This window comes from Mustelus asterias, chromosome 24, assembly GCF_964213995.1.
Source record: "Mustelus asterias chromosome 24, sMusAst1.hap1.1, whole genome shotgun sequence".
Taxonomy (NCBI): Eukaryota; Metazoa; Chordata; class Chondrichthyes; order Carcharhiniformes; family Triakidae; genus Mustelus; species Mustelus asterias.
In genome coordinates, this window is record NC_135824.1 from 37,328,179 (window position 1) to 37,347,153 (window position 18,975).

General features: G+C 47.6%; 1 protein-coding gene across 1 annotated transcript in view; it reads left to right on the plus strand.

Annotated features, from left to right (window-relative positions):
- Positions 1 to 1,299: 1,299 nt before the first annotated feature.
- The window catches only part of mthfs (5,10-methenyltetrahydrofolate synthetase (5-formyltetrahydrofolate cyclo-ligase)), a 132,731-nt gene continuing 115,055 nt past the window's right edge, over positions 1,300 to 18,975 (plus strand). Inside the window, exons 1-2 of the mRNA XM_078241572.1 lie at positions 1,300 to 1,496; positions 8,162 to 8,423. Coding sequence (XP_078097698.1) covers positions 1,344 to 1,496; positions 8,162 to 8,423 — 415 coding nt within the window. The 5' untranslated portion in view covers positions 1,300 to 1,343. The remainder of the gene's footprint in view (positions 1,497 to 8,161; positions 8,424 to 18,975) is intronic.

Genomic DNA, 18,975 nt, shown 5'->3' on the forward strand with positions numbered 1-18,975 from the left:
AAGTTTCCGCTAAGGAAAAGACTGAAAGTTCCTCTTTTTATCTTAAACTTTGCACATCATTCCAGAAAGTTCTCTGGCACTGATACCATCAGAAACTGATCACAACGTTCGATTACAGCCAATGGAGTTATTCGTAAACAATTCCCAAATGTTTATACTAAATTGCATGTAAGTCACTTGTCCTCATCATATATACAATAAGGCAATAATCAATGACTCTAGTCGCTCTGGCACCCATCCAACACAGGAAGTGTCAGGTCACATTTCACAGGATAGGTCATGACTTGCTTCAGCCTTCTCTGACCTATATCAGCATTTAACTCAAAATTCCCAGCATGGTTGATTATAGCTCTTACTATTCTAGTTGTTGTTGTCACCATTGGCCATCCCAGCACTGTGCTGGGATCTTCCATCATTGAGGATGGGGATATTTGTGGAAGCTCCTCCTCCAGTGAGTTAATTGTCCATCGCCATCAAAACAGGATGTGGCAGGAGTGCAGAGCTTAGATCTGATCCATTGCTTGTGGAATTACTTAACTCTATCCATTACTTGTTCTTTATGCTGTTTGGCATTAAAGTGATCCTGTGTTGTAGATTCACCAGGTTGACACCTCACTTTCAGGTATGTCTGATGCTGCGTGAATCATAGAATCCCTACAGTGACCAAGAGGCCATTCGGCCTACTGAGTCTGCATCAACTCTCTGACAGAGTATGTTAGAGGCCCTTCTCCATCCCCGCCACATTTCCCATGGCCAATCCATCTAACCTACACGTATTTGTTCACCAAGGGGCAATTTACCATGGCTAATCTGAAGATCTTTGGACTGTGGGAGGAAACTGGAGCAACCGGAGGAAGCCAACACAGACACGGGGAAAAAGAGGCACAGTGAGGGTCAGGGTGAGCAGCACAGTGAGGGTCAAGGTGAGGAGCACGGTGAGGGTCAGGGTGAGGGGCACAGTGAGGGTCAAGGTGAGGAGCACAGTGAAGGTCAGGGTGAGGGTCAGGGTGAGGAGCACAGTGAGGGTCAGGGTGAGGAGCGCAGTGAGGGTCAGGGTGAGGAGCACAGTGAGGGTCAGGGTGAGGAGCACAGTGATGGTCAGGGTGAGGAGCACAGTGAGGGTCAGGGTGAGAAGTGCAGTGAGGGTCAAGGAGAGGGTCAGGGTGAGGCGCACAGTGAGGCTTAGGGTGCTGGGGGTCCCAGTGGCACAAGGGGTGGGGCCAGACCAAGGGGGCAGGGTTCAGGAAAGGGGCGGGGTTAAGGGAAGGGGCGTAGCCAGGTTTAAGGGGGCGGGGTTCCGGGTTTAAGGTGCACTCGGGACATTCTGCGCGTTCTCAGTGCTGATGGAGAGCGGGGCCGCGCTGCTCGGTCCCGGTCCGGGGAACATGGCCGCGCTGCAGGCCGCCAAGAAGGCGCTGCGGCTGGAAATGAAGCGGAGGCTCGCGGCCCTGAGTGAGGCCGAGAAACTGAGACAGAGCGCGGCTGTGAGCCGGAGGGTGAGAGAGAGAGAGGGGGGGTGGTGGTGAGAGAGAGCGGGGGGGGGGGTGGTGGTGAGAGAGAGCGGGGGGGGGGGTGGTGGTGAGAGAGAGCGGGGGGGGGGGGGTGGTGGTGAGAGAGAGCGGGGGGGGGGGTGGTGAGAGAGAGCGGGGGGGGGGGTGGTGAGAGAGAGCGGGGGGGGGGGTGGTGAGAGAGAGCGGGGGGGGGGTGGTGGTGAGAGAGAGGGGGGGGTGGTGGTGGTGAGAGAGGTGGGGGTGGTGGTGAGAGAGGGGGGGGGTGGTGGTGAGAGGGGGGGGGTGGTGGTGAGAGAGGGGGGGGGTGGTGGTGAGAGAGGGGGGGGGTGGTGGTGAGAGAGGGGGGGGTGGTGAGAGAGAGAAGGGGGGGTGGTGAGAGTGAGAGGGGGGGGGTGGTGAGAGGGGGGGGGGTGGTGAGAGTGAGAGAGGGGCGGGTGGTGAGAGAGCGGGGGGGGGGTGGTGAGAGTGAGAGAGGGGGGGTGGTGAGAGTGAGAGAGGGGGGGGTGGTGAGAGTGAGAGAGGGGGGGGTGGTGAGAGTGAGAGAGGGGGGGGTGGTGAGAGTGAGAGAGGGGGGGTGGTGAGAGTGAGAGAGGGGGGGGTGGTGAGAGTGAGAGAGGGGGGGTGGTGAGAGTGAGAGAGGGGGGGGGTGGTGAGAGTGAGAGAGGGGGGGGGTGGTGAGAGTGAGAGAGGGGGGGGGTGGTGAGAGTGAGAGAGGGGGGGGTGGTGAGAGTGAGAGAGGGGGGGGTGGTGAGAGTGAGAGAGGGGGGGTGGTGAGAGAGGGGGGGGGGGTGGTGAGAGTGAGAGGGGGGGGGGTGGTGAGAGTGAGAGGGGGGGTGGTGGTGAGAGTGAGAGGGGGTGGTGGTGAGAGTGAGAGGGGGGGGTGGTGGTGAGAGTGGAGGGGGGGGGTGGTGAGAGTGAGAGGGGGGGGGTGGTGAGAGTGAGAGGGGGGGGGTGGTGAGAGTGAGAGGGGGGGGGTGGTGAGAGTGAGAGGGGGGGGGGTTGGTGAGAGTGAGAGGGGGGGGGGGTGGAGTGAGAGTGGTGTGATGGAGTGGGGGGTGGTGAGAGGAGAGGGGGGGGTGGTGAGATGAGGGGGGGGGGTGGTGAGAGTGAGGGGGGGGGTGGTGAGAGGAGGGGGGGGGTGGTGAGAGAGAGAGGGGGGGGTGGTGAGAGGGGGGGGGGGTGAGGAGAGGGGGGGGTGGTGAGGAGAGAGGGGGGGGGTGAGGGGTGGTGGGAGAGTGAGAGAGGGGGGGTGGGGGGGGGGGGTGAGGGGAGGGGGGGGTGAGAGTGAGGGGGGGGGGTGTGAGGAGAGGGGGGGGGTGAGGTGAGAGAGGGGGGGGTGAGGGGGGGGGGTGAGAGTGAGAGAGGGGGGGGGTGAGAGTGAGAGAGGGGGGGGAGTGAGAGAGGGGGGGGTGGAGTGAGAGAGGGGGGGGGTGAGGTGAGAGAGGGGGGGGTGAGAGAGGGGGGGTGAGAGTGAGAGGGGGGGGTGAGAGAGAGAGGGGGGGGGGATTGTGAGTGAAGGGGGGCCACCGAGCCTGGGCTCGTCCCCCGGGTTTGCCCCCCCCCCCCCCCCCCTCGGCCCCGGGATGGCACAACCAACCCCCCCGGCCCCTGGCTCCCCCCTGGCCCGGCGTCCTCCCCCCGGCCCTGGTCTTGCCCCTCTCCGAGCTCGACCCCCCCCACCCCGGGCTTCCCCCCCCAAGCACTTGGCTAGCCCCCTACCCCCCAGGCCCCGGGCTCGCCCCCCTCGGCTCGGCCCCCTGACCCGGCCCACAGGTCCCTGGACTCGGACCCCCGGACGCGGCCCCCTGACCCGGCCCCCCAGACCATGCCTGCCCCTCCACCCGGCTCCCACGCCCCCCTCACCCTCTTCCCCCAGCAATGTCTGCTTCCAAGGAGCACCATGCAGCTTCCCACCAATGGAGTTTTAGCTTTCTTCCCCATCACAGAATCCCTACAGTGCAAGAGGCCATTCAGCCCATCGAGTCTACACTGGCAACAATCCCAGCCAGGCCCTATCCCCCTAAACCCATATATTTACCTGGTTAATCCCCCTGATAAGCAATTTTGCATGGTCAATCAACCTAACCCGCACATTTTTTGGACTGTGGGAGGCCACCAAAGCACCCGGAGGAAACCCACACAGACATGGGGAAAACATGCAAACTCCACTCAGTGATCCAAGCCGGCAATCGAACCTGGGTGCCTGGCGCTGTGAGGTAGCAGTGCTAACCACTGTGCTGTCCTAAGTTGATGAGCATTTTCCCACCTCTGAGCATGCCCAGTTTACTTAAATGTAACCCATGCCATGAAACCCTGTCTCTTAATAACTCAGGACATCTCAAATTGTTTAATGACCAATGTTATAGCTTTGAAGTCAGTGTTGTTAGCTTGGAAATGTAGCAGTCAATTTGGAAAAAGCAAGCTCCCACAAACAGTATTGTGTTAAATGATCAGATGATCTATTTTAGTGATGTTGGTTAAGGATAGATAAATGCCAGGGAGATTCCTGTAGTACTTCAGAATAGTGCCATGTGATCTTGTATGTCTTCCTGACGGTGTAGATAGGGCCTTAGTTTAACATTTTGCCCGCTAATAATGGTGATGTTGTTCATGAAAATAAGGAAGTGGTAGAGATATTGAATAATTAATTAGTCCGCATTTACTGTTATTCACAGATTACTACAGTGCAGAAGAGGCCCTTCGGCCCATCGAGTATGCACCGATGCATGAAATGCCCTGACCTGCCCACCTAATCCCACTTGCCAGCACTTGGCCCATAGCCTTGAATGTTATGATGTGCCAAGTACTCATCCAGGTACTTTTTAAAGGATGTGAGGCATCCCGTCTCCACCACCCTCCCAGGCAGTGCATTCCAGACCGTCACCACCCTCTGGGTAAAAAAAGTTCTTCCTCAAATCCCCCCTAAACCTCCCACCCCTCACTTTTAACTTGTGTCCCCTCGTAACTGACCCTTCAACTAAGGGGAACAGCTGCTCCCTATCCACCCTGTTCATGCCCCTCATAATCTTGAACACCTCAAGAATTATTGGAGAAGTTAGTGTACTGGACATCCCAAGGAAACAAATACTGAATCAGACACACAAACTCACCAAAAGGTGCACGGTGTTACGGCTAAAGTAAACATTGGTCCTTTAGAGGATGAGAAGGGGGGTGTAATAACTGGAAATGAGAAAATGGCTGAAGCATTGAACAGGTATTTTGTGTCGGTCTTCACAGTGGAAGACACAAATAACATGCCAAAAATTGATGACAGGAAGGCTATGGCAGGTGAGGACCTAAAAACTATCATCATCATGAAAGAGGTAGTGTTGGGCAAGCAAATGTGGCTAAAGGTAGACAAGTCTCCTGGCCCTGATGGAATATGTCCCAGGGTGCTAAAAGAGATGGCGGGGGAAATAGCAAATGCACGAGTGGTAATTTGCCAAAATTCGCTAGACTCTGGGGTGGATTGGAAAACAGCAAATGTGATGCCACTGTTTAAAAAAGGAGGTAGAGAAAAGATGGGTAACTATAGGCCTTGAGAAAGGATACATTGGCACTGGAGGGTTGCAGAGGAGATTCACTAGATTGATTCCGGAGTTGAGAGGTTGGCTTATGAGGAGAGAGACTGAGTAGATTAGGGCTATACTCATTGGAATTCAGAAGAATGAGGGGAGATCTTATAGAAACATATAAGATAGAAGCAGGGAAGTTGTTTCCACTGGTGGGTGAACTAGGACTAGGGGGCATGGCTTCAAAATAAGGGGGAGAAGATTTAGGACTGAATTGAGGAGGAACTTCTTCACCCAAAGGGTTGTGAATCTGTGGAATTCCCTGCCCAGTGAAGCAGTTGGCCTACCTCATTGAATCTTTTAAGGCAAGGATAGATAATCTTTTGAACAGTAAAGGAATTAAGGGTTATGGTGAGCGGGTGGGTAAGTGGAGCTGAGTCCACAAAAAGATCAGCCATGATCTTATTGAATGGCAGAGTAGGCTCGAGGGGCCAGGTGACCTACTCCTGCTCCTAGTTCTTATGTTCTTATGTTTTTTAAAACTAATGTAAGCAAAACAACAAGAATGAAGAAAATATTGGCTCTAAATCCTCAGGATCAGATAGTTTCAATCCTAGGCTTTTAAAGGAAGTAGGTGAGGGTATTTTAGATTGCCTGAATGCTACTCTTCCAAGTTCTCTCATTTCAGGAGGGTTCTTTTTGATTTCAAAAATTATGCACAGCCCTCTGCTGTTTAAGAAAGGTGAGTGAGGAATTATCAACCAGTTAGTCTGACATCTGTTTCAGGAGATTAACAGAGTCTGTAGTTAAGGCTAGGGTAACTAAACATCTGGAACATTTCGAGCTGATCATTGCGAGCCAGTATGGATTTGTTAAGTGATTGCATTTTTGGAGAGGTGACTAAGTATGAACAGGGGCCTTCAAGGATTTGTCTTGAACATCAATTATTCACTGTATTTATTAACAACATGGATGATGGAATAGAAATCCACATTATCCAAATTTGCAGATTTGACAACGATAAGGGACATTGCAGGCAGATGGAGGATTACAAAAAGATATTGATAGATTAAGTGAATGGGCAAAACTGTGACAAAATGTAGAAAAATGTGATGTCATCCACTCTGGAATCAAAAATGATGGAAAATAATACTTTCTAAATGGTGAAAAGCCAGAGATGATAGAGGTCTGGACGTTCAGGTCCGTAGATATTTACAATGTCATGAACAGGTAGCGAAAATAATCAAAAAGGGCAATTGGAATTCTGGGCTTTATACCCAAAAGATTAGTATATCAGAGGTGTAGAAGTCATCCTACAGCTATACAAAGCCCCGGTTAGACCACACCTGTAGCATTGTGAATAGTTCTAGACGCCACCTCTAAGGAAGCATATATTGACCTTGGAGGATGTACAGCGTGGATTTACCTGGATTTTGAGTGTTAAGTTATGAGGAGAGAATGGGAAAACCTGGGTTTTATTCCCTGGAACTTAGAAGGTTGAGAGGTGATTTCATTGATGTTTTAAAGATATAAAGGGAACAGATAGGGCTGGGAGAGAGAAGCAATTTCTGCGTGACATGGAGTCTGGTGTTGGGGATATCGTCCAAACATTAGAGCCAGACCTGTCTGGAGCAAACTTAGGAAACTTCTATATACAGGGGGGTCAAATTTTGCAATTCCCTTTCTTAAACTGTGACTGCTTATAGGTCAATTGTTTTTTAATTCTGAGATTGATAGATTTTTATTAATCCAAGCTATTACAGGGTGTGGAGAAATGGTGGGTACATGGAGTTAGGTCGCAGGCCAGCTATGGTCTCATTAAGTGGCAGAACAGGCTTGGGTCTGTTGTAGGGAAAAATCCCTTGTACCAGTGCATTCAAGAGGTCGAGTCTCAAGGCAAGGTTCAAAGTGTTTTTCTTTATTGTACAATTACTGGGATCCCAGGGAGACCCGCGTAGCCAGCTCAGAAACAGTGGCTTGGCCACGATGATCTCAACAGTTACACATTCGCCCTGGATATTAATAGGAATCCAAATTCGAGCGGGAACATTTGCTCATACATTTTTACAATACTTAAAAAGTGGCGGGATTCTTTAATTGCTGCCCTGAAGATTTCGATTCGAACAGATTAACACTAAGAATATGTATCCTATCCGGTCAGGAAGTTCCCTGGTAGACTTTGTCAATTTGCATCTGTATGGTGTGTGTCTGTGTTAATGGGACTGTCTTTTCTTGCCCCGGTGTTTTAATGTGTTTCCCATTATCCTCTCGATGTGTCCCCTTATCTAAATCGACCTCCAATGTTTGTGTCTGTATTCTATGCTTGCGAGATTAGGTGTTAATGTCATTTTGTCCTGCTGTGTGTAGGGGGATTTAATCTAATCTTTTATTCTTTTTATCCTGGTTTATTAAGTTTCTTTGCCTGCCTTGGCCATTTTATTCCCATAATATTTTATTTACAGTACAGTTGTGCCATATATCCCACTGCCAGGTCTTGACTCGCAGATATCACGATCTTCTGGCCAAGGGCCGTTTTAAAATGCAGCTTCGTGCTGTTGCCGGGCAGAATAAGGATCTTCTGTCAAATTTGAATTAAAGGTCTCTCAGCTGTGCAGAGGGGGATTTAAACGAATGTCCATTCGGGTGTTCCCCTCTGCATTGTGGGCACGTTATGAATGGTGCCAATCAGTCCAATAAATGAATATGTTTAATGAGGTGAATATTGATGAGATAATAAAAATATGGCTTTGGAAAATGGCCTACTTCAGGTCTAAATAGCCTCCTCTTCATATGTTCGTATGATAGGGGTGGTACGGTGGTTCAGTGGTTAGTACTGCTGCCTCTCGGCTCCAGGGACCTGGGTTTGATTCCCGGCTTCGGCCACTGTCTGTGTGGAGTTTGCACGTTCTCCGTCTGTTTGCGTGGGTTTCCTCCGGGTGCTCCGGTTTCCTCCTACAGTCTGAAAATGTGCAGGTTCGGGAGTTGGCCATGCTAAATTCTCCCTCCGTGTACCCGTACAGGCACCAGAGTGTGGCGACTAGGGGATTTTCACAGTAACTTCATTGCAGTGTGAATGTAAGCCTACTTGTGACTAATAAATAAACTTTGCTACTGACTCCATCTGTAATTCTCTTTCAGCTTGTAGCTCACCCCAAATACCAGAATTGCCAAAGAATTGCTGTCTTTTTGAGCATGACTGATGAAATTCAGACAGAAGACATCATAAAAGATGTGTTCCAGTGTGGAAAAGAGTGCTTCATTCCCCGATACAAATCCCGAAGCAACCACATGGACATGCTGAAACTCAGCTCAGCTGAAGAAATCCACCGCCTCCCATTAACATCTTGGAACATTCGCCAGCCTGCTGAAGATGGTTCACTGGGAGAAGCGTTAACCTCAGGTTGGTTTGTTAATTTTGAATTGATAGGGTTAAGATTTTAAACTGTTCACAATCTTGGGAGTCCTGTTTGAGCTGGAGCTAGGTTTTCAACGCCATATCCACTCTCCTTTGTAGCGTATTGATAGATTAAGTGAATGGGCAAAACTGTAAAACCCTCATCCTTGCCTTCATTCCATCCAAATTTGATTATTTCAGTGCTTTGCACCCTCCATAAACTTGCGCTAAATGAAAATTCTGCTGCCTGTATCCTAGCTCGTACTGAGTCCTGTTCACTCATCAGTGTGCTTGCTGATTTACATTGTCTCATAGTTTTTAAGTTCTTATCTCTGTTTGAATGTCTCTGTGACCTCCTCCAAACAGCTGAAAGCTCTTCTGTTCCGCCAACTCGGATCAGAGTAGTTTGTTCTGCTGTTAAAACACATAGACTATGGGCAGCACAGTGGTTAGCACTGCTGCCTCACAACGCCAGGGACCTGGGTTTGATTCCTGGCTTGGGCCACTGTCTGTGTGGAGTTTGCACGTTCTCCCCGTGTCTGTGTGGATTTCCTCTGGGTGCTCCAGTTTCCTCCCACAGTCTGAAAGACGTGCTGGCTAGATGCATTGGCCATGCTAAATTCTCCCTCCGTGTACCTGAACAGGTGTCGGAGTGTGGTGACTAGGGGATTTTCGCAGTTACTTCGTTGCGGTGTGAATGTAAGTCTACTTGTGACACTAATAAATCAACTTAGACTAAAAATATGCAACTTCCCCTCATGACTAGCACGCTTACCTCATCAGCTGTGGGAAAATGTAGTTTCATAAAAATACCAAATTGAAAGAAACTAAATAACTAATGGATTTTAACTTTAGTCCCTTTTGACAGTGTACCTGCTGGAAACCTACAGTGTGTTTTGAGGCAGGAGGTTGAACATTACCCTCAGTTCAGTTATATTCACTCACCTGATGAAGGAGCAGTGCTCCGAAAGCTTGTGATACCAAATAAACCTGTTGGACTTTACCCAGGTGTTGTGAGACTTCTTACAGTTATTTTTTTACCAAGGTCAGTGTCGTTTGGCTTTTTGTAACTTGCCAAATTGGTAACTGAAAATTTCTTGTACTATCTCAGTATTAGCACTATCTCACGATCCTAATAAATGTAAGTATTAGACTCGAGTCATACAGCGCAGTAAAGGCCCTTTGAGTCTGCACCGACAATAACTACCACTAAAGTTGTGCCAATCCTGTTTTCCAGCAATAGAGTCGTAAAGTCATGTTAGAATCATGGAGGTTTACAGCATGGAAACAGGCCCTTGGCCCAACTTATCAATGGTGCCCTTGTTTTTTTACCACTAAGCCAGCCCCAATTGCCCGCATTTGGCCCATATTCCTCTATACCCATCTTACCCATGTAACTGTCTAAATGCTTTTTAAAAGACAAAATTGTACCTGCTTCTACTACTACCTCTGGCAGCTTGGTCCAGACACTCACCACCCTCTGTGAAAAAATTGTCCCTCTGTACCTTTTTGTGTATCTCCCCTCATCTCCAACCTCTGCCCTCTAGTTTTAGACTCCCCTACCTTTTTGGGAAATAGAGAATATCGGTGTATAGAGTATTAATATGTTAAAATGTATTAGTTCTGACTGTTTACAATAGCTGATTATGTTGCATCCTGATTCTGCTGGGAGGGGCGGGCAGACAGGATCGCAAACTGCGGTTGTTCATGTTGTTTTGTTCAGAGGCGGGTACATTTTTAACTGCGTTTTCCCTTCCCATGTGAGTGCTCTGGCTGTGTGTAATATTTGCTTTAGTGGTCTGAAGCTGCAAGAACACTTTGCTGATGCAGAGACTCCACCTGTAACCCCCACAGTGAGACACGAGTTTATTGACCACTATGCCATTCACCTAGCTTTTAAAGCTACAAGACCCAGCAAAAGCTAGGTACTAATTTGATTGAAATCAGTTTTATTTTTACAAAATGATTAAATGTACAAGAGGGGCATTTTCAGGATGGCAACCTGTAACTAGTGAAATGCCACAGGGATCAGTGCTGGGACCACAATTATTTACAATATACAGTAATAACATGGATGAGGAAAGTGAATGTACTATTGCCACTTTTGTGGTTGACTCAAAAATAGGTGGGAAGGCGGCGAGGATGACAGAGGGATATAGACAGGTTAAGTGAGTGGGCAAAAACTTGGCAGATGGAATATAATGCAGCAAAATGTGAAGTTATGTACTTTGGTAGTGTTGTACAAACTTGTGTGTGTTTTTAATCTCTACTAGCGAATAAAGATACAAAGTTGACTTTGAACCCAATTTCCTTTATTTTGTAGCTATATAAACAGTAAATATTTGCAATGCATAAACCAAATACTCTGTTACTTTACTTAGAATCATAGAATCATAGAAACCCTACAGTACAGAAAGAGGCCATTCGGCCCATTGAGTCTGCACCGACCACAATCCCACCCAGGCCCTACCCCCATACCCATCCACTAATCCCTCTAACCTACGCATCTCAGGAAACTAAGGGCAATTTTAGCATAGCCAATCAACCTAACCCGCACATCTTTGGACTGTGGGAGGAAACCAGAGCACCCGGAGAAAACCCACGCAGACACGAGGAGAATGTGCAAACTCCACACAGACAGTGACCCGAGCCGGGAATCGAACCCAGGTCCCTGGAGCTGTGAAGCAGCAGTGCTAACCACTGTGCTACCGTGCCGCTTAAGGTTGATTTCCACTTGCACATGCAACCTGGCCAGGATTTTACCACATGGAATCAGCCGTTGTCCCTTCTCCTTTCCAGAGGTTGTGTCTTCCTGAGAGCTTTGGTCCCCAGGTTCTTCACAATGCCACAAGCTCTTTTGTGTTAGCATAGTTAAAGCTCTAAAATTCCTTGGCAACAAGCCAATGAATTGATTAGAAACTCAATTGCGTTGTTCCATTAGGCCAATCAAATAGAGCCAGGACAGAGGTATTGGTCACTCCAGACTTCATGTTTAGACCTTTAAATGCATATTGCTTACATTCCAATGCCTATATAAGGAACACTGGCTCCAATAGTCTGTAAATAACTCCTTTCTGCTGAGGACAAGGTGTAGATCTAACACCTTGGGTCCTTTGACAGGTTCAAGGCCAGTTGGGCCACAGAAAATCCCAGCATACTTAAAAACAACTTTAACCAAAACTCAGGTTTGCTTGATTGAAGATCTTTCAGCATAGAATCCCTACAATGCAGAAGGAGGCTGTTCGGCCCATCAAGTCTGCATCGACCAACAATCCCACCCAGGTTCCATCCCTGTAGCCCCGTGTATTTACCCTACTAGTCCCCCTGACACGAAGAGGTAATTTAGCATAGCCAACCAACATAACTAGCACATCTTTGGACTGTGGGAGGAAACTGGAGCACCTGAAGGAAACTCACGCAGACACGGGGAGAAAGTGCAACCTCCACACAGAGAGTGACACAAGGCTGGAATTGAACCTGGGACCCTGGCGCTGTGAGGCAGCCGTGCTAGCCACTGTGCGTTAAAGTTAAATCTCTGCAGGCCATTCAGCCATAGTCGGAAGAATAAAGGAGCTGAATATTTATTAAATGGAGAAAGATTGCAGAAAGCTGCAGCACCGAAGGATTTGGGGGTTCTCATGCATCAATCACACAAAGCTAGCATGCAAGTTGAGCAGGCAATAGGGAAGGCAAATGGAATGTTGACCCTTATTTCAAAGGGAATGGAGTATAAAAATAGGGAAGTCTTGCTAAACTACACAAGGCACTGGTTAAACCCCACCTGGAATACTGTGGACAGTTTTGGTCTCCTTATCTAAGGAAAGATATACTGGCATTGGAGGCAGTCCAGAGAAAGTTCACTGGATTGATCCAGGGTATGGAGGGATTTTCTTACGAGGAGAGGTTGAGTAGGTTGGGTCTATACTCATTGGAGTTTAGAAAACTGAGAGGCAACCTTATTGAGACATACAGGATTCTTGGGGGTTTGAGTGCAGATACTGAGAAGTTCCCCTTTGTGGGAAAGTCTCGGACCAGAGGGCATAATCTCAGAGTAAGGGGTCACCAATTTAAGACATGGATGAGGAGGAATTTCTCCTGAGGGTAGAGAATCTGTGGAATTCTTTAACACAGAGGGCTGTGGATTGTGTTCAAGGCTGAGATAGAATTTTAATCAGTAAGGGAATCAAGGGTTATGGGGATAAGGCGGGAAAGTGGAGTGAGGATTATCACATCAGATCAGTTGTGATCTCTCTGGATGGCAGAGCAACTTGATGGGCTGAGTAGCCTATTTCTGCTCCTATATCTTATTGTCTCAGTGTGTATGCACTTTACATTCTTAAAGGTACAGGCTGAAGAGAATTAATGATACTTCAAATTATTTAGGTATAAAGCAAGGTGAAATTTACAACTATGGGTCAAGGAGTCAGCCTTCAATGTGTTCACTCAAATAGGAAAGATATAGAAGATAACATAATTGATGCCAATTTATTGGTTCATTTCTGGGTCCAGCTTGGCAATCACTCAAACTGCCAAAGACTGGGAACCTCAGTGACTGCAACAACTAGAGGACATACCACTGCTGTGAGTACCTGGCAAGCTCTTCAGCATGGTGTTCCTCAGCAGATTGAAAGCAGAAGTAGAGGTATTCTTTCTGAAGAACAGATGGGTTTACAGGGTGGCAGATCATTACACTCAGAAACCTGAGTATCAGAAATCTTTTGTTACTTCATTCATCTCAGGTGGCTTTTGATTTACATTCATCAGCAGTCAGTCTGATGCATCACAAGACTGTACCGCATCCAGTCACAGTATATTAACTTCTTCAAAGCCTTATACCGTGACTTCAGCTGCTGCGCCAAGACCAGCACAAGGACTCCTACATCTTCACAGAAGTACGAAAAGGCTGTATACTCTCCCCATTCCCTTTCCTCTTGGTTATTGATATCATCATGAGGAAGGTGTTGGTGAGTGCAGTCTTTGATATCCTGTGGCAACATCACTGGTGGATGGGCCTGGATTTTGCAAACTATATCACCTTGTTCCCTGAGGATTTGTGTGCGCTCCCAGAGTTGACCATCAGTTTTCAGAATAGTGGCACCAAGGTTGGTCGAAGCATCAGCTGCGTGAAGATCAAGACAATGATGATTGGAAGGCAACAAGACCCTCCCATCATTACCAGACAACAGAATATCAAGGGCATCAACCACTTTCCCTAACTCGGAAGCAACATCTCCAGGGAGGGCAATGTAGAGATCAACGCCCACACAAGAATTGGCAAAGCAGCATCAGAATTTCAGTGGCTGCCCAAGATCTGGAATCCAAGACCAACAACATGGCCATGAAACTGCAACTCTATATGTCCATTGTAATACCAACAGCAATCTATTCCAGTGAGACATGGAAGAGAGCAGAAAATATGTCTCGTAAGTTGAATGTCTTTCACCAGCATTGCCTATGCAAGATTCTGGTCACCACATGGAGAAACAACACCAATGAAGAAGTGTTACAGAGAACTGGTCAGAAATGCCTCTGGGACATCGTGACAGAGAGATGACGGAGACTGACGGAACGTTTATTTTGTCTCCCGGATATGCACTCTTTAGTGTTTCAGTAGAATGGACATTTCCAGATGGAAAAAGAAGATGGGGTTGGTCAACGAAGACCTGGCTGGGTACATTTTTGAGGATGACTTTCAAGAGTGGTACATCACCTGATTAGATTGAAAGAAATAGTGATAGACTGGGGCTCGTAGCAGAGTCTTGCTGTCCATTGTGCTGCGCAGGAACGGAGGAAATACATCTAAGTAAGTAAGCCTGGGTCTAGTGCCAGATATGACAATGAAGTTGTCCACAACTTGTTCACTGTTGAAGGAAATTAAATTTAAAATACACTGGAGGTAATAGTTTACTTTCAGTTTTATATACTTTAAAAATATATTTCAGCTGTATTGCAGTCGACAAAATAAAAGAAATTGGGCTGGATTTCCAGAGTCGGACCTTTAAAAATGACCGGTGGAGGTTCTGCCTTCATTTCTGACCGATCCTTTTTTTGCTGGTAGAGAAAAGGAAGCTGGGTGTAAACTACACGGGAGGATTGACCTTGTAAAGAGGCTATTAAAGAATTAGCTATTTTTGTTAAGTTTATTTGCTTTGTAGGAGATTAACCATTTGAAGAGGTTTAAAAGCTTTGACTGGGACGGCAAAGTGATTAGCACTGTTGCCTAACAGCACTAGGGACCAGGGTTAAATTCCCAGCTTGGATTGTTGCCTGTGTGGAGTTTGCATGTTCTCCCCGTGTCTGCGTAGGTTTCCTTTGGATTCTCCGATTTCCTCCCACAGTCCAAAGACGTGTTGGTTAGGTTCATTGGCCATGCTAAATTCTCCCCCAGTGTACCCGAACAGCCACCAGAGTGTGGCGACTAGGGGATTTTCACAGTAGCTTAATTGCAATGTTAATGTAAGCCTATTTAAGACACTGATATTTCAATAAACTGATAAGTTAATTTTAACTTTGGATTTCTTCAATTGGAGATTTTTCAGTAACAATTGAGCCATATTAGAGTGGGAGAAGTTTAATTTTTTATTGGCTCCGAGGTCTGTCCAGGCTCGAGACTAGATGCATGGCTATAAGGTGACATACTAGGTAGAAGGGGGCATGTGGTGGGTGAAGGGCATCAGTTGTCATGGAGGTGACATGGACGGGGTATGAGTGATCACAGGTAGGTGGATGGGAGGTGAGGAGGTGTCAGGTGGGTGAGGCCTAGAAGGCCCGGCAGTGTCTAACCAGCCTGCCTTGGCATGGCCTCCTGGATCTGCTTCCTGGTCAGTCAGCCTAACTCGATCCCACCCTCCCCTCACATTGGAAATTCGGTCTGATGGAGGGTTTAACGACTTTGGAAATTTCCTGACAACTTACACATGGTCAAACTCCAGACCATGGGGTCTATCTCTCGATCTCAGCTTCTCACTCTAATTCAGTCTGTGTATCTCTCCATTTTCCCAGTTGTTTTTCAGTTTGTTTCATAGAATTAGTAAATGTCCCTGCACAGAATGAGACCAGATGATCTGTCCTGCTAATACAGGCATTAATTCACGTGAGCCACCCAGTCTGATTCCTCTCTCTTTCTCAATCCCTTGAGGTTGGATCTCCCACCCACCCAGTCTAAACCTACTCTCCTGCTCACTCTCCACACTAATATGTTTTTTTTTGTGGAAACAACTGTCCAATTCCCCTTTTTTTTTAAAAAAAGGGCCTGATTTTAACTCTGTGTAAAGTGAATGGAATTGGAATGAGTTGGACTTTGCTTCAATAGATATTTGTAAGTCCTTTTGGATCAAAACCACACATTCCATTTTCCTTTCTTATCTACTTGGCACTGTTACTTTAAACAGGCTATTTCTCTGAAACCAAAGTCTTTCAGTTCCTATTCTGCTTTTGTAATGTTACTTGTTAAAATGTGATTCTTTTCTCCAATCTTACTTCTCAAATGCATTTCTTCAAAATGAGCCACGCTGTGCCACATCTGCCTGTCCAGCTGGTCTACCAGGGCTTTCCTATGGTTATCACAATCCTTCTTGCAGCATGCCACCTATTCTCCCCACCCTAACGTTTGGCATCATGAAAAAATTTCAATGTTGTTCCCTCGGTTCTGATTATTAAAGTTAACAGAGTTGTGGTCACTATTTGCCACATATTCCCCTACCGAAACTTTGACAACCTGACCGGGCTCATTTCCCAGAACTAGGTCCAGTATAGCCCCCTCTCTAGTCGGGCTATCTACATACTGTTCCAAAGAACCTTCCAGTACGCATTTTACAAATTCCTCCCCGCCCAGACCCCCAGCCTTAAGCACTTTCCAGTCTACACCAGGGAAATTGAAGTCTCCCACTACAACAACCCTATTTTTTCTGCACATATCCAGCATCTCCTGACATATCCGTTCCTCCACTTCCCGTGGGCTGTTAGGTGGCCTGTAGTATACCCCCAGCATAGTGATTGCACCTTTCCTGTTTCTGATAGTAGTCTGCCTCCCTGGTGCCGGGGTACTGGATGTTTCCGAGAGGGTAGGAAGCATATTAAAAAGGGAAGGTAATCAAACAGATGTAATTCTACACATTGGTGAAACTGACGTAGGTAGAAAGAGCAGGGGGGGGAGTCATACGAGAGCAATTCGGGGAGATGGGTGTTAGGCTAAAAAATAAGGCCTCTAGGGTAGCAATCTCTGGACTGCTCCCAGTGCCTCGTGCTAGTGAGGCCAGGAACAGGGAGATTCTACAATTGAACACGTGGCTAAAGGACTGGTGCAAGAGGGAGGGTTTCAAATTCATAGATCATTGGGAAGTCTTCATGAGAGGATGGCACCTGAACGGAAAGGATGGGTTACACCTTAACTGGAAGGGCACAAATATCCTGGCTGGGAGTTTTGCTAGAATTTCTCGGCAGGGTTTAAACTAGTGTGGCAGGGAGGTGGGGATTAAAACAGTAGGTCAGTAAGTACTGAGGCTGGGGTCGAGCTAGGGGCCAGGGCAAGGCTAGATAAGAAGAAGAGCATTCTGGAGCAGGATGACCTGAGTGGGTCTGGAGTGCATCTGCTTCAATGCGAGGAGCGTAACGGGTAAGATAGACGAACTTAGGGCCTTAATGCCTACGCGGAATTTGGATGTGGTTGCGGTGACGGAGACATGGCTAAAAGAAGGACAAGACTGGCAGCTGAATATTCCGGGATATAAGTGTTTTAGGCGAGACAGAGGAGGGGCTAAAAAAGGTGGGGGAGTAGCGGTATTAGTTAGGGAGCAAATTACAGCGGTGCAGAGGGTGGACAATTTAGAGGGGTCATGTAACGAGTCGCTGTGGGTGGAGCTCAGAAACAGGAAAGGTGCAATCACTATGCTGGGGGTATACTACAGGCCACCTAACAGCCCACGGGAAGTGGAGGAACGGATATGTCAGGAGATGCTGGATATGTGCAGAAAAAATAGGGTTGTTGTAGTGGGAGACTTCAATTTCCCTGGTGTAGACTGGAAAGTGCTTAAGGCTGGGGGTCTGGGCGGGGAGGAATTTGTAAAATGCGTACTGGAAGGTTCTTTGGAACAGTATGTAGATAGCCCGACTAGAGAGGGGGCTATACTGGACCTAGTTCTGGGAAATGAGCCCGGTCAGGTTGTCAAAGTTTCGGTAGGGGAATATGTGGCAAATAGTGACCACAACTCTGTTAACTTTAGGATAGTAATGGACAAGGATGAGTGTTGTCCTAAGGGTAGGGTGCTAAATTGTGGGAAGGCTAACTATAGCCAGATTAGGCAGGAATTGGTGGCCGTTGATTGGGAGAGGCTGTTCGGGGGTAAGTCCACGTCTGGCATGTGGGAGTCTTTTAAGGAACAGTCGATAAGGCTGCAGGACAGGCATGTGCCTGTAAAAAGGAAGGATAGGAAAGGTAGGATTCGAGAGCTGTGGATAACCAGGGAAATTGAGGATCTGATCAAAAAGAAAAGAGAGGCGTACGTTGGGTCCAGGCAACTGAAAACAGATGCAGCTCTGGAGGAATACAGAGTAGGAAAGAACTCAAACGTTAGAAGGGCCAAAAGAGGTCACGAAATGTTCTTGGCAGATAGGATTAAGGAGAATCCTAAGGCATTTTATTCATATGTTAGGAACAAAAGAGTTGTCAGGGGAAAAGTCGGACCTCTCGGGGACTAAGGAGGGGAATTATGTTTAGAACCCAAGGGAATAGGGGAGATCCTAAATGAATACTTTGCATCGGTATTCACGAAGGAGAGGGACTTGTTGACTGGGAGTGTCTCAGAGGGAGGTGTTGACCCGTTAGAGAGAATCTCGATTACAAGGGAGGAAGTGTTAGGTTTTTTAGGTAACATTAAAACTGACAAATCCGCAGGGCCTGAAGGCATCTATTGTAGACTGCTCAGGGAGACAAGAGATGTAATTGCTGGGCCTCTGATGGAAATCTTTGTCTCTTCATTGGACACAGGTGAGGTCCCTGAGGATTGGAGGATAGCGAATGTGGTACCGTTATTTATGAAGGGTAGCAGGGATAACCCGGATAATTATAGGCCAGTGAGCTTGACGTCCGTGGTGGGGAAGTTGTTGGAGTGGATTCTTAGAGACAGGATGTATGTGCATTTAGAACGGAACAATCTTATTAGTGACAGGCAGCATGGTTTTGTAAGAGGGAGGTCGTGCCTTACAAATTTGGTGGCGTTTTTTGAGGAAGTGACAAAAACGGTTGACGAAGGAAGGGCCGTGGATGTCGTCTATATGGATTTCAATAAGGCATTTGACAAAGTCCCTCATGGCAGGTTGGTTAAGAAGGTTAAGGCTCATGGGATACAAGGAGAGGTGGCTAGATGGGTAGAAAACTGGCTTGGCCACAGAGGGTCTTTTTCCGGCTGGAGGTCTGTGACCAGTAGTGTTCCGCAGGGCTCTGTACTGGGACCTCTGCTATTTGTGATATATATAAATGATTTGGAAAAAGGTGTAACTGGTGTTATCAGCAAGTTTGCGGATGACACGAAGATGGCTGGACTTGCGGATAGTGATGAGC